This window comes from Malus domestica, chromosome 12, assembly GCF_042453785.1.
Source record: "Malus domestica chromosome 12, GDT2T_hap1".
Lineage (NCBI taxonomy): Eukaryota > Viridiplantae > Streptophyta > Magnoliopsida > Rosales > Rosaceae > Malus > Malus domestica.
This window is the reverse complement of record NC_091672.1, coordinates 14,924,700-14,948,859: the sequence shown is the minus strand read 5'-3', so window position 1 is coordinate 14,948,859 and position 24,160 is coordinate 14,924,700. Positions and strand designations below refer to the sequence as shown.

The 24,160-nt window shown below is 39.6% G+C and overlaps 1 protein-coding gene and 2 long non-coding RNA genes across 3 annotated transcripts; 2 read left to right on the top strand and 1 right to left on the bottom strand.

The window, feature by feature from the left end:
- The first annotated feature begins 283 nt into the window (after positions 1 to 283).
- LOC103423307 (protein MIZU-KUSSEI 1-like) lies at positions 284 to 1,378 on the top strand. The gene has a single exon (XM_008361378.4). It carries the CDS (start codon positions 415 to 417, stop codon positions 1,171 to 1,173), a length of 759 nt encoding a protein of 252 aa, XP_008359600.3. The 5' UTR covers positions 284 to 414; the 3' UTR covers positions 1,174 to 1,378.
- A 1,135-nt stretch (positions 1,379 to 2,513) lies between these two features.
- On the bottom strand, positions 2,514 to 23,738 carry LOC139187671 (uncharacterized). The gene is made up of 11 exons (XR_011573999.1): positions 23,509 to 23,738; positions 23,292 to 23,428; positions 22,594 to 22,662; positions 21,971 to 22,087; positions 21,623 to 21,727; positions 21,033 to 21,150; positions 20,619 to 20,688; positions 4,500 to 4,653; positions 3,591 to 3,672; positions 3,076 to 3,116; positions 2,514 to 2,875 (listed from the first exon to the last, which is right to left on the bottom strand). It is a non-coding gene; the product is annotated as an uncharacterized lncRNA (long non-coding RNA).
- LOC139190216 (uncharacterized) lies at positions 10,563 to 11,602 on the top strand. Its single transcript, XR_011574298.1, has 4 exons — positions 10,563 to 10,660; positions 10,744 to 10,841; positions 10,925 to 11,022; positions 11,198 to 11,602. It is a non-coding gene; the product is annotated as an uncharacterized lncRNA (long non-coding RNA).
- Positions 23,739 to 24,160: the final 422 nt, after the last annotated feature.

Below are 24,160 nucleotides of genomic sequence, written 5' to 3'. Positions count from 1 at the left end.
ATACAGTTCAGTCAAATAGGCCTACAACAGAATTATATAAAAGAAGAAGTGATAAGAATTGATCGAAGGAAGTAAAATAAAAGTAGCGTTACTCATAGATTAAATGAAACTTGATATACACGTTTATAAGGTCCTCCTCGAGAGTACTACAAGGTAAAATACTAAATAGTAAAGGCTAAATAGAGATGTGGTCAACGTCCGGAATTTAAGCTTAGCAAACACAACCAAAACCGCAAATCCCATAACAACCATAACGACTAGACTCAGCCTCTCTCTCTCTCTCTCTGCACTCCTCACCCCTGCCCTCTCTCTCTCCTCCCCGTCTAATCTAGCTAGTACGCTTTGTTTCTCTCTCTCTTCTGTGTCTCTCTCTCATGGCATTCTCCCATTCCTGGTTCGTCAGCAAAGCCATTAATGGGGGAGCCGAAATCTCCAATATCACAAGACCATCAGACGACGGCAGCAGCCACAACAATATCCTCGTCATCTACAGTCCCGCCACCACCGCCACTTCCCCGCCAGCAATCCTCCCTTCTCGAACCATGCCATAAAAAGAAAAGCAAAACCAAAGTCTTCCGCGTCTTTCGCTCTGTATTCCGATCCTTCCCCATCATCACCCCCACCTGCAAGATGCCCTCACTCCCGATGGGCAGGCTCGACTCTAGCCGGGCCATCTCCTCTGGCACTCGGGTCAGTGGCACGCTGTTTGGGTACCGAAAGGGACGTGTGTCTCTTTCGGTACAAGAAACCCCTAGGTGTCTTCCGAGCCTAGTGGTGGAGCTGGCCATGCAGACAAATGTGCTGCAGAAGGAGATGGGGTCAGGGATGGTCAGAATCGCGTTGGAATGCGAAAAGAGAGCGGACAAGGAGAAGACGAGGCTTATTGACGAGCCGGTGTGGACCATATACTGCAATGGGAAGAAGACAGGGTATGGAATGAAGAGGGAGGCCACAGAGGAGGACTTGAACGTTATGGAACTTCTCAAGGCAGTGACTATGGGCGCAGGTGTGTTGCCCGGGAAGTCTGAGGTAGAGGGTCCCGATGGCGAAATGGCGTATATGCGGGCCCTCTTCGAACGTGTTGTTGGCTCAAAAGACTCGGAAACTTTGTACATGTTGAGTCCTGAAGGGAATAATGGGCCCGAGCTCAGTATTTTCTTTGTAAGGATATGACGATATGATTCACCTGCATGCATGTACACTATACTAGTACCCTAGGGAAGAGGAGGGTAGACTTCTTGGGACATTTCTTCTGTGAATTAGGGTAGAAACAAGAATTATTACCTGACATAAGGCGGTCGATTCGATTGACGAAGTGAATATGAAGGCTGTCTTAATACAATTCTTTTGTTCATTAAGAAAGCTGCACAATTCTTAATTTGTTCGTCAATCGTTAACAATTTGCATTCTCTGCATTTCGTCTTCTGTCGGATTGAAGCACAAAATATGATGGGAGTCGTTGTGGAATTCTAAAAACCTGAAAAAGAGAATTCAGAAATCACGAATTAAACTTGCAGGCATATAAATCAATAGTAGTATAGATATACATGTAAGAATCCTATGTGGACTCAACTAGTTGTGATAAGGAGAAGTAATATGTTGGTGATGCAAATCATTAGAGGTTGAATACGTGTAAAACCAACATCCTATAATTGAGGAAATATATTCAACGTGCTTCTAAAGCCACTCCATACACGGTTGGGATTTGGTGCAACGGGTGAACAACCAACCCTCCACGGTAGATGGAAGTTGGCTACATCGCATCGTGTAAATGAATTCCCTGCTCATAGAGAAAGTGTTCTACTTTCGGGGTCTATCACCATTAGAAAATAAAGGTCTCTGAATGAGTAGAAGAGTTCTTTTACAACCACCATGTCTTCAACAGGTAACTCTTCTACTCATATAGATTAACATGTGATTTAGGGTTCATGTTAAGTTATATTTTTGCTCCAACAATACAAGAACGAGATCGTATCCACAAAATTTATCTAAATATCCAATATTTCGGCTTCAAGTTCTAAATTCTGTGGTCCATTTGATATGAGAAAATTGGTTCAGTGACAGTGGCTAAACTCCACTCGGTGTTTTCATGTTTTCTGATTAAAAAGGTATTTGAGATCCTGGTGTATCTCCTTCCTCTCCCTCTTCCCATAACTGAACAGAGCAACATGGTCTTTCGCCGTCTTTGTTTTCTTTGGTCGAGAACTCGTATAATTGGTGGCCGGAAAATTGCAAGAATAGCAATTGTACTTATTTTGTGCATGTATATCTAGCCGGAGATACAAATACAAATTAATAGGAATTTATTTCAAGTCAATATGAACCTTCTCTTCAGATACAACGAGAAAATATGCCCGCGCGTTGTTGCGGGAACCTGTTGTTTCAAGTGTAATTGGATGAATAAATTCAACACAATTATGAATAAACAGTTTTTTTATATACATTCAAGTGAGTTGGCATATAAACACATTGCACAGAGAAGAAACTGAACGTCTTGGATTAGAAAGAGATGGTTTCCAAAAAAGTTCTGTTTCTTTAAGAAACATATAGTTCACACATAAAATTTCAGGTTACCAAATCCAAAAAAAAAAAAAAAAAAAAAAATACAAAAATGTGACTATATGGTTTTCTTACTACACAAAAGCATCCCTTAGTTAAAGCATGCCACACATCATCACATTGCTATTATATGAAGTATATTCATCAATGGCAAGTAATATACTCTCCTTAGCATGACCTCTCAATCCCCTCTCTTTATCTCCCTAGAATCGTACAACTCATAAATACGGTGCCCCTTTAAAATCCAAGCATACATTAAGCTGAGTAGCCAAGTTTGGAGAAGTTAAATAATCACTATCTGAGGATTGAGAATAACCTACATTCACATTTCACAAAGTTCTATGGAAAAGGGGACAAATTAACATAATTAAAATAAGTATTAAGATGCAAATATTCTTAAGATAAGTTAAGCAGAAAAATGAACACACTTTACCAATTGTCAGACACTGCTAATTGCCAATATGGAAAGATAATGAATTCCATGAACGAAAAAAATGATTTGCAACTTCAACTTACCATGCCAAAGAAGCTCCATAAGAGTAGTAGCTTCCTCCTTACTTCATGCATCTGTTGATCATGGAAATTATAAAAATCCATCCAATCAAGAGACAATGTAAAAGTTGTAAGGTGAATATGCAACGAAGAATCTTAAGATATACCTGACAAATTTGAGATTCCATTATAATTTCACACAAAAAAATATCAAATTTTGATTCAAACAAAACAATCTCATTTGTTACAAATCGGACCAACCAAAAAAAAGATTCTATTAACATGATTTCAACTCAACTATAAAAAGGAGCTTCATAACAACACAATCAATATCATTTCAACCCAACCAAAAAGAAACTAATTGTATGTCATCAATTTGTAAAGAGAAAATGTATCATATTTCATGACTAATGAAAAGCTTACAAATGAGTAAGAACATACGTAAGTTCAAATGCAAGAATGCAAATGAAGACAATTCACTCCATTGTGTTCAACAAGGGAATAAAAAGTTACGAAAATAGTATGACAGTGATTCATACCTTTAACTTGATCTGATGGCAGGGCATTGAATGTTGACTGAACAAAATTTTGCAAGCAATGAGGTTGCGTAAAAACTTTCACCTGAAAATTTAAACCCACCATTATATGAAGGTAAATAAGGAAAATCCAATCCAATAATCACAGCAATCTGAGAAGTGTATTTTAGTTTAGAGAACATGCATGTATTTTCTAACAGCGAAAACATGAGCAAATATGATTGGGCAGAAACATATAATGGGTAGAAACATGAGTGTAAAAAATCCAAACATCAAGAATATGATTGTATTACAACAAAGATGATTAGGTTGTACTCGAGGATCAAATGGGGACTTGAGATTTTGGTAACTGTGTAGAAGAAAAAGAACACCAATGGAACATTCCTACAAACTAACCCTCAAACCCATCTAAATCAAATCAATTAATCAACCAAATTAGCCCAATCAATAACCCTAAATTTACTCAACCAAATTTGCCCAATCAATAATCCTTAAGGATAAGATTATTTTTAACTATACACAAATTCACACGCTAGTCATTTGATACATTTAACTAATTCTGCAAGTTGTATTTCTGTAAATAGGAATGAAAATGTAACTTTTGGTTTTATACTTTCAAAACCTATACACATCTCAAATGTGGGAGTCTCAAAAGTTGTTTCATTTATTTCATTCCAAAGAAATTTTTTGTTCGGACATATATTCTAACAAAATACTCTCTGATTGACACTCACTTAAACACCTTAGAAGAACTCACGTTTCTCTATCTGAAAAAGAGTTCAGGGATATAAAAAAACTACTTAATACCAAAAGCATAAACCACACTCAATACAATCAATAACTAAACTAACAATTTATCAAAAACACCATCAAATTAAACACCTTTAAACCATAAATACCAAAGTAACAAACCATATAATTAATGAGTGGTGAGTGCAGACTTTCTGGCATTCAGGGCACCAATTATCCTAACAGAGAACACGTTTTGGTCCTCCTCCTTTGCCATTTCCTCCTCATCCCCTGAATCCTCATCACCTGCACGTTCCAATGCCGACTTGAGAAGCGCCTTAGCAAACACCGAGGAGGAAAAACTAATTAATTTTTTTAAAACAAATATTAGTGCACTACAGAAATACAACATCTACAATAAGCAAACACTATGGGTGTGTTTGTTTGGCTTCACTAACCTTCACTAGACTAGACTAGACTAAAAGTTAGTGTAGTGTTGTGTTTGTTAATCACAAGGACTAACTTTAGTGGGACTAGGTGGGACTGGTCCCGACTATCGACCTCGCTAGAGGGTCTCAGATAGTCCCCCCAAAATGAAGCGGACTGCTAAGACCGCTCTTTGCTTCGTCTACTTTGTCTACTCGCGTCGCGTTCTCTTCCTACTGGACGACCTCGCCGTCAAATCCTCCCACTCTCTCCCCGCATGGATCTTCCCTTGCTATATCTCTATGCACCGCCAACCCAAACCACCACCTGAATCCCAAAATCTATTTACCACCACCGATGGGTCGGGCTCGATCCATGGATCAATTAGAAAGGAGAAAGTTTACTTGATATTACGATCGGCTGAGGGCTGGGGTTGACGACCGAAGGCTAGGTTTGAAAGTTGAGGTTCGAAGACAGAGGTTTGAAGGCAAAAACGGATTGCAAAGATCTGCTAGAGAAATTGGATCAATTTGGGTTTTTCCAAGCACTACTCTCTCTTTTGATCTTTGGGATCCAAGCAGTGAACTTGTCATATGGGATTTTAACAATTTGTCTAGTTTAAAAGATCTGCTGGAAAATTGGATTGTTTGGGTTTATTTTTAATTGGGTTCAATTGGGTTTTCTGGATTTGAATAATTGGTGATATAGATCGGTTCTTTTGTTTTGGTCATTTTTTGTTTTACATTTATTCTTCGAATTTATGTTGTTCTTACATTGAAGATAAAGATTTGGAAATGTTGATTGTGCTGTTCTTCAATGGATATTTTACAAGTTGTTTGGTTGTTGAGAAAACTGACGAAGAATCGTAATTTTATTTGCCATAGATTGTGGGTTATGGATGCATGTTTGATTCCAACTGTGGTTGCAATGTCTGAAAATTAGTTGAGTTTCTTTTGATGTTGAGAGCTCAAAAGCCCCCGTTTCTTTCGAACATTGATAACTATTTCATTATCCTTATTTTTAGTCCGACACTACACCAAACGTTTCACTAAGCTAGTCCAGCTTAGTCTAGTCTAAGCCAGTCCAGCTTAGTCCCTGCAGCTAGTCCAGTCCGAGACAATCCGGTACAACAAACGCACCCTATAAGTCTAATATATCCTTGCATTTCTATTTGAATTCAGAGTAGGTGGAAATCACATCAACAAATCAAAGCCCTAAATTTTTATCATCCTGAACTGGAAAAATCTGTAAAACCTAAAAAATTTAGCCGCATCAATATAATTACAAATTAAACCCCCCATTCTCTTATAGCTGATAATCAAAACCAAATTAGTAAATTACTCAGCTAAAAGCCTTTTTTCAACGAAAACACATAAAGCAAGCCTAAGTCTTAGTAATCCAAAATCACGTCAAATGGAGGAAAATGATATTTCAAAATCGAATACTCATATACTAATAGAAAAAATTTCCTTAATTTATCTAATTATAGAAATAAAAAAAAATTAGATCAAGCAAACCAAGAGCCAGATACAATTTTGATGCAAAGAAAGCAAAGTTAGAATACCAAGAGCCAGATTATGCCATTTGTTGATGCACAAAATCAGCGAAGACTTTGGTACAACAGAAAGTGTCAGGTTTTGTGACCTTCGCTTGGTTGCTTGGTTGCTTCAGTCACTAGTGAGGATAAGTACGTAAATGAATAGAGACAGAGAAACAAACACAGGATGTACGTGGTTCACCCAGATTGGCTACGTCCACGGAGTAGAGGAGTTCTTATTAGTAGTGAAGGGCTTACACAAGTACAAAGGATCAAGCTCTCAATTTAGTGAGTTCTTGTGAATGATTTAACACAAAATGGCATTAGGCAATATTGTGGGGGAATGACCCCTATTTATAGAAAAACTTGTAGCTTTGTCACATTGACATGTGTCATGTTGTGATTGGTTCTTGATGTCGACACGTGCTGCGCTCTGATTGGCTTCTGATCTTGACACGTGTCGAGTAGTGATTGGCCTCCTGGTCGGAGGGGAACTCTTCTGGGTCCTTGACAGTATAGCGTTGGCCGGTGCTCGGTAGTTTCGGGATTGGTCAAGTATGGTACAAACAGTGCTCCCCTAAGTTCCCGAGTGAGGGAAACTCCTCGGTTGGGGACTTGCAAGATCCAATCCCTTGAGTAATCACGAAACTTCTAAGTACCGAAGTGTGGTCTGATCTTCATCTGCCCTTCTCTGGAAGTACCTTTCCTCCATCCGGGAATGGTGTACTTAGCTGATGTTGACGCACAAGGTAATGTATCAATTTCACTTGAAGCTTAGTTGTAGTTTCGGGCTTAGTCAAGTGTGATACAAACCCTATAGTAGGAGTCCCCCAAGTCGCCGAGCTAGGAGATCTGCCGAAAGAGGTGACAGACAAGGTAAGCAGTCAAACTTCCAAGTAAGCAACCCAGGATCAGAGGTTTGACGTCGGCTTCCGGTTGATTGTTCTCATTCTCCTTGTCTCTCATTCAACTGCCAGGATAAGGAGAAGCAAATGGATAAGAGATGATATGAGATACTTTTGCTTTTGAAGAAGTAACTTTCCACAGGCTTATTCTTGAACTGTGCTGGAGGGTTTTCTGGTGCCCTTCAGAGTATAAGGCCGACTCAAAAATTTGAGGGTCAAAACAAGTCCATCAAATCTAGAGTACGTTCGACCTTGATGATATGGGATACTTTTGCTGTTGACGGAATAATGAATGTGGTATGGAAAGGTGTCGTGCTGTAGTGATCTGTTTCAGCTCACCGTTGAACCTTCTGCTTCAATCTTTTGCATGGCAGAAGTGGTGTGCAACCTTTGCATTTAAATGGTCCTTCAGAACATTCCTTCATAGTGACTCATCCACGCTTGGCAGCTTCAGTGTAAAGAGCCAATATCTGATCAACTGTCATGAGGTATTTGCCGGTGGAATTCGTGACCTTGACAGCAGTTGAGGATGAGTACTCGAGAGCAATGCTAAGTAAGCAACCAGGCAAAGGCTCCAGGCAGTCAGTTCCAAATTGGAGGTTTGATTTCAGGTTCCGACTGACTGCTCTCTTTCTCCTTGTCCTGCAGGTGTGGACAAGGACAAAGACAAAGACAGGGAGAAAGCATGCTATGGGATACTCTTGCTTTCGACCCTGATGATATGAGATACTCTTGTTCTTGGTGTGGCTTATTTGCTGAGGTATTATCGGGGGGAAATAAAGCTGAGTATTTCGAGAGGTTATGTTGAGGGTGCCTTTTCGAATGTGAGAAAGGGTTGAGCATTTTTGCAGGTTTGCCTGTCCGTTGAGGAGGGAGGTCAATGTATATAGGGATTTCCCAATAACAAGTAGTAATGCTATTCCTTTACCCTTCTTGGTCACAGCAATGTAGTGGGAGCTACCAGCTTCACGTGTTTTAATTTTGTCAGAGCACTTTGAAAAAGTGGTATGTGGTATCTGGAAAGCTGATATTACGTGTGGAGATTACAGACAAGCTTTATCTAAGGAAATCTGGCTCTCGAAGTTCTGAGAGTTGTGCCTCTTCGGTTTTTAAACAAGCAATCCCGTCGAGGATCTGACTCTCGAGATTCGGAAAGCGGTGCTACTCCGGTTTTTTAGAAAGTAATTATGTTGGGAGTCTTTTCTCGAATGTGAGTAAAGGTTGGTCGTTATTGCCAACCTGTCTTACCACAAAACACGGAGGTCGACACACATAGGGACTTTCCAGTTGTCAAGCAGTGGTGCTGTTCCTTTACCCTTATGGGTAATAGTAGGGTAGCTGGCACTTCGAAATTCTCGTGCCTAAACTTTGTCAGAGATCTTTGACAAAGTTATATGTGGTACCCGAGGAGTTGATGGTGCATATGGAGAGCGGTGATTGATCAGTAAGATTCACGTGCTTTCTACTTCACCAGAAATCTTCGACAGATTGCCCGTAATTTCCGCAAAGCTGATTGTGCATGTGACAGGTGCTGACGAGGCTGCAAAAGCAGGTGCTTCTTCGATTTCTGAGATCGGCCCTCGTGGTCTCTGAGCAGCCCAGCTTTTGAGAAAGCATTCGCCTCTTCGATTTCTGAGATCGGCCCTCGTGGTCTCTGAGCAGCCCAGCTTTTGAGAAAGCAAACGCCTCTTCGATTTCTGAAGCTCCGTCGAGTACAGATTTTTATAGAGGCTGGCATTAAGTTCCACAGCACACTTGAATCTCTACCAGTAGAAGCTCATTTCTTGCACTTCTAAGATCTTGATTTGTCTGACCTCTTCCTTCTTCAACACATTTGAAAATGTCTGGACCCTCCGACCGTCGTTTTGACTTGAACCTTGGAGAAGAGACAGCCACGCCTTCTCCAGACAACATATGGCGCCCATCCTTCATATCCCCTACTGGTCCTCTTACCGTTGGGGATTCTGTGATGAAGAATGATATGACCGCTGCAGTGGTGGCCAGGAACCTTCTCACTCCCAAAGATAACAGACTACTTTCCAAACGGTCTGATGAGTTGGCTGTTAAGGACTCTCTGGCTCTTAGTGTTCAGTGTGCAGGTTCTGTGTCTAATATGGCCCAACGCCTATTTGCTAGAACCCGCCAAGTTGAATCATTGGCTGCTGAAGTGATGAGTCTCAAACAGGAGATTAGAGGGCTCAAGCATGAGAATAAGCAGTTGCACCGGCTCGCCCATGACTATGCTACAAACATGAAGAGGAAGCTTGACCAGATGAAGGAATCTGATGGTAAGGTTTTACTTGATCATCAGCGGTTTGTGGGTTTGTTCCAAAGGCATTTATTGCCTTCGTCCTCTGGGGCTGTACCTGGTAATGAAGCTTCAAATGATGAACCTCCAATGCCTCCTCCTTCTGGGGTTTTGTCAAGTACTGAGGCTCCGGATAACCACCCTCCGGTGCTTTCTCTTTCTGGGGCTCTACCGACTGCTGAGACTTCCCCTAAGCAACCTTTGTGAAGGCTCCCTTTTGTTTGTTTATTTTGACTCATGTATATGTACATATTTGTGGCTTATCGAAAATATTAATAAATAAGCTTTGCTTCATTTCAACATATTGTGTTAAATACACCAAAGCCTTCTTCATAAAGTTCTTTGAATTTTTGCTTTTGTTGAAACCTGTATTGTTGAAGCTTTGTGAGTGAAGCATGTAGTTTGAGGTAGTGTTCCCTTAATTTCCCGAGTGAGGAAAACTTCTCGGTTGGAGACTTGAAAAATCCAAGTCACTGAGTAGTCACGAACTTTTGAGTACCAAGGCGTAGTAGCATATGGTGGGAGTCCCCCAAGTCTCTAGTCGAGGGAGTTGACGAATGAGGTGTCTTGCTAATAGTCCATGTCGTAAGTACCAAAACTTCATTCTTTTGTTTTCTAAGTGGTAGCCCCGGACTTTTTCTTCATAGATTTTGTTGATGAAGGTTGCTAGGCCCGAATAAGTGGAATTGCAGAAGGTGTAACCGTTGGTGCATTAACATCATAATGGAAGCATCACAATGATGGAAGCATCACAATGATGAAAGCATCATAATGATGAAAACACCATAATGATGAAACATCATAATGATGTTTCTTTGGTGGAATTGTTTTTCATTTCCCCTAACAACCGGAATTGTTTTTCAACATAACACCATCATCTGTAGGTCGAATCACAAAGTTGTCTTCATGAAAGTTGTTCGTTAATTCCTTAACTACAACATATCCAAATTGGAGAGCCATTGGAGCAGTACAACTCCAGAAATCCAGGTATGATGAGTGACTGTTTATCATTTGTCTGTCAACCCGTCAGATTTGTTGTGAGCTTTGAAACTCTATTTTCTCTTGCTCAGATCAGCATGCTTTCTTCATTGAAGTTGTTCCTCAGCTTGTGAACTACAACATATCCAAATTTGAGATCCCTCGAAGCTGTATAACTCAAGAAACTCAGGTATGATGAATGACTGGTTATTATTTTTCTGTCAACCCGTCAGATTTGTTGTGAGCTTCGAAACTCCATTTTCTCTTGTTCAGATCGGTATGCTTTCTTCATTGAAGTTGTTCCTCAGCTTGTGAACTACAACATATCCAAATTTGAGATCCCTCGGAGCTGTATAACTCAAGAAACTCAGGTATGATGAATGACTGGTTATTATTTTTCTGTCAACCCGTCAGATTTGTTGTGAGCTTCGAAACTCCATTTTCTCTTGTTCAGATCGGTATGCTTTCTTCATTGAAGTTGTTCCTCAGCTTGTGAACTACAACATATCCAAATTTGAGATCCCTCGGAGCTGTATAACTCAAGAAATTCAGGTATGATGAATGACTGGTTATTATTTGTCTGTCAACCCGTCAGATTTGTTGTGAGCTTCGAAACTCCATTTTCTCTTGTTCAGATCGGTATGCTTTCTTCATTGAAGTTGTTCCTCATCGACTCTTTCATAACATATCAAAAATTCAGGATGAACTAACGGTTAAATATTTCCAGATCTTCGAAACATCACAACAGCTTCGAAATCTGCAAGAAGCCGACTATCATGTTTGGAGCTTCAACACTTTAATTTCCGTCGCTCAAACAGAAATGGTTCCTTCTTGAAAGTTGTTCATATGCTCAAGAACTATAGGGTGTCCAAAATTCAGCTCCATTGGAGAAGAGCAGAGGTTGCAGAAATTTGATAGATGAAAGGAGGCGGAAGAGGGAGAGAGAGAAAAAGTCTCTTGGGTTGGATTTCTATTTTGGGGCAGATTCCAATTTTTGTAGCACCTTCATTATTGATGAATTGCTTGTACTTTTGTCCATTATGAAATTTGGGACTTTGGCTTGTTGTTGGATCTATTATAATATGTTTGGGAACATATATAAGTGAATAAATAAGAAGGAAAATTTTGGGCCCTTGTGGGTGTAAAACAAAAAATGTTTATGTTTACCCAAGTGTTTTTGTACAAGTTCAAGGGCATCTTGGGTTTTGTGAACAAAATTTGTTTATTTGGAGCAAGGTTTTGTGTTGAAGTTTTGTAGGTGAAGCTTTGGTGTTGAAGCTTTGTGGGTGAAGCTTTGGAGGTGAAGCTTTTCTGGTGAAGCTTGTTGGGTGAAGCTTTTTAGGTGAAGCTTTGTGGGTGAAGCTTTTTAGGTGAAGCTTTTCGGGTGAAGCTTTTTGGGTGAAGCTTTTTAGGTGAAGCTTTTCGGGTGAAGCTTTTTGGGTGAAGCTTTTTTAGGTGAAGCTTTGATGGTGAAGCTTTTTGGGTGAAGCTTTTTAGGTGAAGCTTTTTGGGTGAAGCTTTTTAGGTGAAGCTTTTCAGGTGAAGCTTTTTGGGTGAAGCTTTTTAGGTGAAGCTTTTCGGGTGAAGCTTTTTGGGTGAAGCTTTTTTAGGTGAAGCTTTTTTAGGTGAAGCTTTGATGGTGAAGCTTTTTAGGTGAAGCTTTTTAGGTGAAGCTTTGATGGTGAAGCTTTTTGGATGAAGTTGTTTTTTTTTTTTTTTTTTTTTTTTTTTTTTGGCGCTTGACACGGTCTTCATTTGCTTGTTTTGTAGTGACTGTGGAAGACAGATTGCTTTCTGATTGAGAAGGGTTCCGGCATCGCTTGCTATGAATGTAAAAGAGTGAGGGCTGAGTTGGCTAAATTACCTCTTTATTGAATTCATTGCCAAATGGCCTTCATTACATAGGATGCCGAACGGCTATAGCTCAACACTTGTACATCGTGAGTCTATTTGTAGTAGTACTTCAAGTGATCAGCGTTCCATGGATGGCCAAGGGTCTTGCCATCGGAGCTTCTAAGTGTGTAAGAGCCAGGGCGACTGATGCCAATGACTTCATACGGTCCATCCCAGTTTGGACTAAGTGTGCCTTCACTCGGGACTCTGTCGCAGAGTAATCTTTTCTTTAAGACCCAGTCTCCTATTTTGAAAGAACGAGGCTTGACCCTAGAGTCATAATAGTTGGAGATGCGCTGCTTGTAGGCGACATTCCTCAAGTGAGCTTGGTTTCTGTGTTCCTCGACTAAATCCAAGTTGAGGGTGAGTTGTTTGTCATTTTCACTTTGAATGTAGTTCTGGACTCGGAATGTTGCTTGCTCGAGCTCAACAGGGACAACCGCCTCTGTGCCAAAGGCAAGTGAGAATGGAGTTTCTCCTGTTGAAGTCCGATATGAAATGCGATATGACCAAAGAACTTGGGGTACAAATTCTGGCCAACAGCCTTTAGCTTTGTCCAAGCTGGTTTTCAAAGTGCGCTTGATTATTTTGTTGATGGCCTCAACTTGTCCATTAGACTGGGGATGAGCTGGAGAGGCAAAGCATAAGTTGATGTTGAACTTAGAGCAGAACAACCTGAACTTCTTGTTGTCAAACTGTCGCCCATTGTCAGTGACTATCGCATTGGGAATGCCGAATCTACAAAGGATGTTCTTCCACACGAAGTCTTCTATCTTTGCCTCAGTAATGGTTGCCAAGGGTTCTACTTCGGCCCACTTTGTGAAGTAGTCCACTGCAACGACTGCGTAACAGACTTTGCCCTTCCCTGCCGGCATTGGGCCGATCAAATCAAGTCCCCACTGGGCGAAGGGCCAAGGGCTGATCATAGGAGTAAGAGGCTCTGGAGGGGAATGAGGAATAGCCGCATATCGTTGACATTTGTCACATGAGCGGGATACTTTGATGGCATCCTGGTGGAGTGTTGGCCAGTAATATCCTTGGCGAAAAGTCTTGTGTGCTAGGGACCGAGATCCAGCATGATCTCCACAGACTCCCTCATGTATTTCCCGAAGGACGATTTCCGCCTCGGCAGGCGTAAGACACCTTAAGTATGGCAGGCTAAAACCTCGCTTATAGAGTTGATCATTGATGATCAGGTAGCGGGTAGACTTGTATCGAATTTGCTTAGCCTGGACTTTATCATTTGGGAGGGTGCCATGAGCAAGGAAATTATAGATCGGGGTGATCCAACTATCCCCCCGTTGTAAGTTGCATACTTCTGCAGCCATGGTGCTTGGTGTTGCCAACAGTTCGACATGAATTTTTCTTCCAATCTTGTCTTCCACAGCTGAGGCGAGGCGAGCCAGGGCGTCTGCATGACTGTTTGCCGCTCGAGGAACTTGGGTGATCTGGTAGTGGAAGTGCTTGAGCAAAAGTTGTGTTTGCGCAAGATATGCTGCCATGGAGCTGTCCTTAGCATCAAAGTTGTTGGTAACCTGGTTGACCACTAATTGGGAGTCACTAAAAATATCAATTTGTTTAACCCCGAGGTGTTTGGCCAAACGTAATCCTGCTAGAAGGGCTTCATACTCGGCCTCATTGTTTGATGCCTTGAATTTGAAACGAAGAGCATACTCCATTGCTACTTTGTCGGGCGTAGTCAAGACTAGTCCCGCTCCACAGCCCTGTTGGTTGGATGAGCCATCAACATACAGACTCCATGCTGAGGTCGTTGATTCTACTTTCTGAGCTTCCGATGGTAATAAAGCTACTGCTTCAGGTGTAGAATCAATGTCAACAGGATATGTGAAGTCGGCGATGAAATCTGCTACTGCTTGGCCCTTCTCAGCTGGCTTTGGTTGGTAGGAGATGTCAAACTCACCCAACGCTATTGCCCATTTGATCATTCGCCCTGAAGTGTCAGGACTTTGGAGTATCTGTCGAAGAGGATAATTGGTAAGCACGATGATGGAGTGCGCTTGGAAGTAAGGGCGGAGTTTTCGAGCAGACATGACCAATGCCAGAGCCAATTTCTCAATGTTAGAGTACCGTGTCTCCGCATCTTGTAAGGCTTTGCTAGCGTAGTAGACAGGTCGCTCAATATTCCCATCCTTTCGAATGAGAACGGAACTTACGGCTGAAGCTGATACCGATAGGTAGATAATGAGAATGTCTCCTACCTCGGGCTTGGAGAGTAGAGGGGCTTTACTCATGTACTCCTTGAGGTTTTTGAATGCCTCGGCACATTCATCAGTCCATGTAATGTACTTCCTATTTCCCTTAAGTGCTTTAAAAAAGGGAGCACATTTGTCTGTGGCCTTATAAATGAACCTGGTTAAGGCTGCCACCTTGCCAGTAAGGCTCTGGATGTCCTTTGAAGTTACCGGTTCCTTCATGTCGAGGATTGCTTTGATCTTCTCGGGATTAGCTTCAATGCCTCGTTGGCTAATCATGAAACCTAAGAATTTGCCAGAGCCTACGCCGAAGGCACATTTGTTGGGGTTTAACCTCATTCGATACCTCTTCAAAATAGTGAAAGTTTCAGATAGGTTGGTGATGTGTTGGTCAGCATGTTTGCTCTTGACTAACATATCATCAACGTAAACTTCCATGCTCTTCCCAATCTGCTCGGCGAACATTGAGTTGACTAGTCTCTGATAAGTCGCTCCTGCATTCTTTAGGCCGAAAGGCATGACTTTATAGCAGTATAGTCCTCTGTCGGTAGTGAAGGCTGTGTGTTCTTGATCCGAAGGGTTCATGAGGATTTGGTTGTATCCTGAGTAAGCATCCATGAAGCTCAGGAGTTCACACCCGGCCGTAGAGTCTATAAGTCTGTCAATAAGAGGAAGAGGGAAGCTATCTTTCGGACACCCTTTGTTTAGGTCGGTGTAGTCAACACACATTCTCCACAAGACCTTTTGAAGCAAAAGACTTTCTTTGGTCGGATTTTTCTTAACAAGGACCACATTTGCTACCCATGTCGGGTAATTGACTTCGCGGACAAAGCCTATGCCTTTGAGTTTTTCAACTTCTGCTTTCATTGCCTCGTATCGTTCAGCGTCATAAGATCTTCGCTTCTGTCTCACCGGCTTGATCTTGGGGTCAATACTCAAACGATGACAGATGACATCGGGAGAGATGCCTGGCATGTCCTCGTATGACCAGGCGAAGACTTCAGTGTTCTCTTTCAAAAAAGATATCAATGCTAACCGAAGGGGTGGTGACAATGTGGTGCCAATCTTCACCATGCGATCTGGATAATCTCTTGAGATAGGTACCTTCTCCAACTCTTCAGCAGGTTGGGCTTGCTGGGTGAAAGAGTCATCTCGAGGATCATCGGGTTGATTGTTGCTATCAGGAAGATCCAAGTTCGCTTCATCTAGGCTGGTCTTTGTGACTTGGTCATGTACAAACAGGGTTTCCTTGGGTCCGGGCAAGTGTTGTTGCTTAACTGAAGTGTTGTAACATGATCGTGCACTAAGCTGATCTCCTCTGATGTAGCCGTTTCCATGGGGGGTTGGAAATTTCATCAACAGCATATGCGTGGATACCATAGCCTTGAGATCATTGATGCCTGTGCGCCCAAAGATGACATTGTATGCCGTTGGGCAGTCAACCACTAGGAAGTTAGTGGTAATGGTAGCCGTGTAAGGGCCTGTACCAATAGTAAAGGGTAAATGTATGCTCCCTAAGGGTTGCACGATATCACCGGAGAAGCTTATCAGAGGAGAAATCGAGCGATCGAGCAAGTGTTCAGCTACACTGAGTGCCCTGAAAGCTTCGGCAAACATGATATTGACCGAAGCCCCTGTGTCTACGAGGATTCGTCGAACATCAAAGTTGGCTATGTGAGCCTCCACGATCAATGGGTCGTTATGAGGGTAGATGATGCCTCTTTCTTCCTCAGGGTAGAAACATATCGGATCCCAGTTAGGCTTTTGATACTTCCCTCCCCTGATGTCTTCCACGTGAAACACTTGGTGACCAGGCCTCAGAATTCGTTCACTGTTTTTCATGGCCCTATTGGAAGATTCAGATATGGGTGTGCCGCCGCTTATGGAATATATGACATTCACCTGGCGTTGGTGACCAAACCAAAACCCTACTGTTTGAGAGAAATTGGGATAGAACTGTTGGAAATGTGCCCTAAAACCAATCATATGATGATACTTTACGGACATTTCATATGTTAAACTAATCTAGTTTAATATCAAGGGCAAAGATTATTGTTTGAGCCGTCTCATATAAATGTTATATGCTTAAATGATAAGTCCAAGGAATATGTGATTGGGAGAATGCGATCTAAATAAGTTAGATTCATGAGACCATTCTTTCGTAGACACATCCTAAACGTTCCTGATCATAGGATTGCCAATTGGGCATTGACAGTCCGTTAAGATCAGTACGTGCTGTGTATTCTCTCAGGGAGAGTGACTAGTCTCGAGTCATTGGTGTGTGTGACATCAAGACAAGTACATAGGTGCTCAATAGAGAATGAGTTCACTGAACACGATCAACGAAGAGTTCTCATATTCATGTCACATGAGAACTCACGGTTGGGATAATGCAAAGTAGTCTTTTGACCTGAGGCATCACGTTTGTCTTGTGGTTAAGTCCTTGATGTTTGATTATGTCAAAGTCACCCCATCCGCGGGTGTCCACGGCATCGTTGGGGTTAAGCCACTTAGCTATGGAGGCAAGTGAATGCGCAACAAGGAATCTCTAACCTTCAAACCGTTTGGGGGAGAATACTCTATGATATGATTTAGAATCTCTGGCCAGAGTATGAATGAGATTTAGAAAAGTCGTTCCAAATCACATTCAAGGTAATCATATAAGCACACGAATCACATTGGATAGTAGACATGAATAAACTATCAAACCAAACAATGTGGTCAAGAGTATTGTATTAGAGAAAGACCATATTGCATTTGTAATCCTAAACTGAATAGGTTCTCTACCTCTTCTGATTAGCTTGGGTAACCATGATATGCTGCTAGGTGTCACTCTTGGTTTGTGGAAGCCCTAAACGTGTATAAACACTAAAGGGAGAATTGAAAGTAAGTTTCAATTCACAATCGATTTTAAAGAGTTTTAATCGCCCACTGCCTCGCTAAAAGGAACCTAATGGATCGTACACCGTGTAAGGTGGAGATTGAAGAAACAATGGAGATGAGTAAGAATAATTAAATGGTTTAATTATTTATGGCAAGGATTAATTAATATGTTAATTAATCAAACGAATAAGTTCGTTAAAGACCTCGGGATAATTTTGGACCTTAAGGCCCAATGGGCTTCGAACGTCAAGCCTATTGACGTAAGTTGTATGACAATTTAATGAATAAAGATTCACAAAGGTCCAAAAGCCCATATCCCTTATATGGCCGGCCATGTATGTTGAATTAGGGTTTTTGGTTCTTTAGGTCATTTAAAGAAGTGACTATATAAAGAACTTTATAGCCTAAAATTCATTAAGGGTTCTTTTGGAGAAAATTGGAGAGAACATGTCTCTCCTTTTCTCTCTAGGAGGCCGGGCCCCTTGGAGGGATTATCTAGCAATCCTACTCCTCCAAGGTTGATAGGAGCATATTTATGCGACTTAGTTAGCTTGTTCTTGTGCATTTACGTTGTATTTCCTTAGTTATTTTAGTGTTTAAAGTTATTTTTGTGTGTTTTCAGACTCTAAGTACAAAGTATGCAAGAAGATGCATTTTGGAGGCATTTGGAGCATGTTTCGAGCTTGGAATGGATAGCAAATGCATGGGCCAAAGTGGATGGACGAATTTGAGAACTAAAGAGGCCAAGAATATGAAGAATTATGGTCCAAAAGATGAAGAAAACAGCCCAAAAATCTGTCACCCCAACTTGCATTCCTTGCCATGCAAACCACATAGAATTCCCTTTGGATTCCATGCCATGCTTGATCACTCTTGTCCCCTACATAATTTCTAATTTCATGCTTCAATTCATTTAATTATTACACTCAATTGCTTGATACCTCTTGTTCCCTTCACTCATTAGATTTTAGACAACATTTACATCCATTACATGCACCAATTGATGCTCCATCATTCACATTTGGAATCCAATGCCATGTGCAACACATGTTGTTGCACCTTTGACCCATTTGTTGACACATTTCACTTCATTTTCACCCTTGGACCATTGCACACCACACACACAAATTGCCATGCATTTCATCCTTAACCTAACCTGATTTTCTAAGGTTTTTGGGGCCTATAAATACATGTTTACACCCCTTGGCCAAAGGAAAATCCCCCATATTCATCATTTTATCACAAAAATTCGTCCATACACACCCTAGGAAGCAAAACACCCCAAAAACACCATTCTAGTGCCTAGAAAACATAACAGCCACTCCACCTTCTTCCACCCTCTTTGCCTAGTTCTCCACCACCCTCCAACCATCAAACACTCCTCCACACTCACCCTAAACCCTTCTATACCATTCCCCATCCATTCTACATCATAAAACTACCCAAAATCTGTCCATAATCCAATCTGCCGCAAGCAAGGGAAAGGAGGAATCTTGGATGCACTTGCTACCAAGTTGGAGCATTTTAGGTGTTTTCTTTCCTTTGATTTTAATGTCTAATTTTATGTATCTTTGCTTTGTGAGTATGAGGAACTAAACCCCTCTTAGTTAGGGGGTGATTCGAAACTATGTTCATACTTGCAATATGATTTGATTACATCCAGTTGTGATTCATAAGTTGTGAGTTCAATTTACTTATCCGTTCATATAAAAACTAATTTGTGTATGTTGGTTAAGAGTGCACGCTTAATTTTCATGCATGAATTTGACGCTAGAATATAAGGGAGTTTCACCTAATCGTTATAAACTTATATTCATAAGTAGTGAAGGTTGCTAGTCACAATCACGTTAAGTAAACTCTTGGCATAAGTTTCATGCAAATCATAGTAACGAGTGCCTCGTCAATGCTTATGTTTTTCATAGAACTTAATGATTCTTGCTTGTATCTCTATTATGCAATTCATGTAGGGAACTTGTAGGGAATGTTTTGGGTTGTCGTATGCAATCATCCAACCTAATAACTTGTGGAAAAAACTGAGGGTTAATTAGTGCAATTCACGGTTAATTTGGGGCGTTGAGTATTCATAGCTTATCGAAAAGCAACTGGAAATCGTTTTGTATGCAAGTGTGACATATGTGGAGAAGAACCTCCTAGCTAATCTTCCATCCATAAGTTTCATTCAAATTCACTTACAATCTGTTTTGTTTTACAAAGTTTGTTTTGTTTTCAAATTCATTAAAACCAAAATCCCCCTTTTACTTTATTGTTTCAAAGTGTTTAATTTCTGTTTTGGTTGTGTGTTAGAGTGTTTTGATTCACCCAAATTTGTCTAAGAATTTGTTTACTTTGTTCTTGTCTTAATTTAATTATTTTCGTCAAAAATCAACCCCATCTTATTTCTTTGAGTCATATTAATTAGAACTTGTCTTAAATTATGTTTTTAAGTGTTTTAGTTCATTAGAAAAACCAAAATTTGTCCAAGTTTGTGTGAGAGTCCCAAAATTGCCCAGATTGTGTTTTTAAGGTAGTTTTGAGTGTTTAAGGGCTGTTTTGAGTCTTTTTGTTTATCTTAGTATTTTAAAGTATAGTTTTGCATTCTTTGAGTCTAGTTTAGTGTTTTAAACTTTGTTTTTACGTTTTCAAGTCAGTTTCCAAGTGATTTAGCAATCCCTCCTAATCCCCGGCCTAGAACGATCCCTACTTACATACTTTACTACAATTGATAAAAAGAGGGTTTAATTTGTGTGTTTAGTTATTTTACGCATCAAATGTCACTCATTTCTTCATCAATCTTACCTTGGTGTGGAGACTTAGAGGTTCTCAATTTTGGGAACTTGGAGAACCATATTCTTCCATCCAAATCCATGGATCTAAGAAGCAAAGAATGAAGGCCCTCTCTTTGGGTGATTAGCCTTTGCTTATGCAAAGAGGAATCTACAAAGGTATAAATCTCAACTCACTTTGTTTTGAGTTGACTCTTGGTTCACCAATCTACTAGGCTTTGAATTTCATGGGTAATGTTTTGTTTTTGAATGCATGCAAGCATGATTCCGCCTTTTAATTGTTAAATGCATGCTATAGATGTTATTCAAATGAACATGTTTTCACAAAATCATCCTTCAAGAACATCGTAGAGATAAAGCAAGAGGAGAGATACACTTGGCTCTGGTTGGAATTGCTGGCGATGAATGTTTGGAGAGAAGCTTTACCTTTCACTCGCTTTTGATTCCTGTAGCCATGGCAGACACATCACTTGTGACAGTTTCCAAAGGGAATTCCGAATTAAAAATTCAACAACCTAAACCATAATTAACTCACAATTTAGTTTCATCAATATGATAGACATACCAAACTGTCAACAAACTAACAAAAGTAAACAAAAACGTTCCTAGAAATAGCCCAATGGTAGGATTATGTAGTCCGGCTGTGCTAAACTAAATAAGAAAAAATTCAAGCGATCAAAGCTAATCTAGAGCTTTCTCCAGTCCCAAACACAGCAAGAATCAGAACGTGTGTCGCCAATTTCAAGAAATTCACAGAAAGAGAGAAAGAAATGGATAGAGTAGTACAAACCTCAGACTCGGATCGATTGGCCTCGATCTTCTAGATTCCCTCATTATCGTAGCAAAAATCGACAAAAGCATATATACAATGACATTTTATCAGCTACTGGTTGGACCACGTTTATTACCTGCCATAAACGGATAAACAATTTGGTATAAGAATCTCATTCCACAAAACTTCTTCAGTGTTGGCCTAAACAACTGCAAGCAAAAAAAATCCCCAAGATACATACTTTCATCCAAGTCATCCACCGCCATTAACAAAACCACACCCTATATCTTCATTTAGCTAAAGATTAAAAGAGTGAACTTATCACCCAAATAAAATAGGTACATTAACAAATATGAGTTAAAAAGTGGAGGAAAGCAACAAAACCAATCAAACAACGAATTGTCAATAGAATAAAACAACAAATATAGATATCTGAATCAAAGTTTTTTTATTGTCAAATGAAGACTTAAATTTCACTCACCATTGTTTCTAATCGCAGCTTCACCCAACATACATTTTGATCATGCAGAATCGAGATGGAGACGTTATCTTCTAACAACAGAAATGGAAGTTCAAAATATTATTGAATAATCAAATGTAGAAATTACCAATCAAATACAGATAAACCATCACCAGCAACCAAAACAATTTTTTTTTTAATGAAATTATACACCTCTCATCCAAGCAGCAACCAGTTTTTTTGAACTGCGCATCTGTAAAACACATGAGCATGGATATATTATAGAGAGCAACAATCACTAAATTTCTAACATCACCAGCATTCACAACATTAAGCATGTAGGGAAACTATTTCATTTCATTTTAATTTTAGGTGACACAACTGATGCAAGAAAGGGTCAAGCAAGTAGCATGGCATCAAGAATAAAGGAAGATATTTAGGATGGAACAATTAAAAGTTTCTGTAAACCATTAAATTTATGCTTTAGTGAGTATACCAGAATATCTGTGTGCAATGAAAGTACGGCAAACATGGGTCTGTGGTTAGCTGGAGAACTCTGGAGACATGAAATTTCAGGGGTCTGATTTAAGCGTCGAACGAACTCTTTCTCTCTCTGCAACCAATATTAATTTTTTTTTAAATCCAAATTATGAGCACAGACTAAAAAGGTCAACAAAAAGGAAAATTCATACTTCTAAACATAGTGGGAAAAAACATGAACTCAGAATGAAACATAATTTTTTTTTCCTAATAAGCATAAGAAACAGAACATTTTCATTTAACAATAACCTTGAAAATGTCTTTCTATTCAAGTATGTTGGCCCAAAATTAAAAGTGATATATGATTTTGAACAATTTACTTTGTAGCAATCATTAACATTACAAATTTTTAGAAGTAATGTAGACAGATTTGTTTGGTTGCATCAGACTCCTCAGTTTCCAATTGACATGCCAATTTATGGTCCACTGCCCTTTCTTTTTCAAACAATAAATCTTAAACATTTATATAACCAAATGCATCCAATAATAGAAAACTACGTAAATTTCCTAGGAAAGTGCACATTCACATAGCAAAGGGTTGCGTGAGAAAATGTATCTAAAAAAAGTATATTAGGGTACCTCATTTGCATTATATTTCAAGGGTGTAGTAGGATAGGCTTCAGGCAGTAATCTTTCTTCTGCTATTTCCTTCACGGTTTGTAACTCATTGGTGAGTTTCGTTGCAAGGCATTCAAAAGAATATAAATATATTATAGTTCATTTTTATGACACAACAACAAAGTTATAAATAAATTATCAAGGAATACCATATATAAATGACAAAACCAATTATTATAGTTATTGCAATGATTTCAGCTTTGTTTATTTTTCTTTTATAATGGTCTTGTATATGTGTTAATTTCTTATAAACTATTATTTGGTTGAGTCTATAATTTTCAGTAGAACATTCCAACCATCAAAACCAAACCTTCGATCATTCAAACTACGTATTAAATCTTCATGGCCAATAACTTCACTTCCAAAATCCAATTCACCACATGAGGGAAGGATTTATGAGTAGAACGACGGGTACCGTCATTGATCATTGAAACAAAAAGCCAAGAAGAATAATACGACTGGGACTAAATTTGTGCAAGCATAGTTTCATTTGACAAAATGTGTTCCCAATTTAATAGGCCATTACTTAGGAGAACAAATTAGTTTTCGTATCGAAACCAACATAAATCTAAGCAACATACACATTTTAATAGTAAATAAATCAAAAAGCAGATTAATAACCACATCACAAATTCCCCCAGATTAAACAGTGATGTTACCTCACCAGCAAGAGAAGAAGGGTGGTGTGCGGTTGAGCTGTGGCCTTGTACCAAGAAGGATGATGACACTTAAGAAGGATGACGACACTTAGGATGACATTTGATTGCCATTTAACCAGAAATTACCTGTCAGATTTCTGAAACTCACCGGAAAAACACAAATGTTAGGATTACCTTTGATTAACCTTAAAATGAACTCAAATCCAACATGCAATACCTGAATTTATCTCTTGGGAGTGAGAGGAGTCGTTTCCAAGTAATGGCAAGGGCCAATTCACCTGCGGATTTGGAATTTAAGATCTGATACCTTCCCTCCAATTCGAAAAAGCTCTGGAAGGTCGTGAAATTCCCCTTGAATATCAGTTGTAAGTACATGCAAATAAATAATGATAAGTAATAATAACGCTTTTTTCCCCATACAAAATGAAATAACAGTGAAATATGTACTGTAATGCAAAAATAATAATAGACTAAAGAAACCAAAATCTTCGCTTTCTCCCATTAGAATTTCCTTTGCTTTCTCGCATAACATTCTCAACTACAATGAAGCAATGAAGAAACGATCATGTACAGATAGACGGTTCTGATACTAAAAGACAGGAGATAAGTTTAAAAAAAAAATAGAAAACATAATATAACTTAAAATGTGCTTAAACAAACCATTCTCGCATATAGCCAAGTTCTATACGGAGGTAAAAGTCCTGGATTATACTTTAGTCCATTTCACATAGTTTACTTTGTATGTGCATAAGATAATTCATTTTGAAAAATACAACTGCCTTATCTTAAAGTGGCAATACAACTGCCTTATCTATAGTCAATCGCTAAAATATTTATAGAATCCAATACATTTTTAAAATAAATGAGAA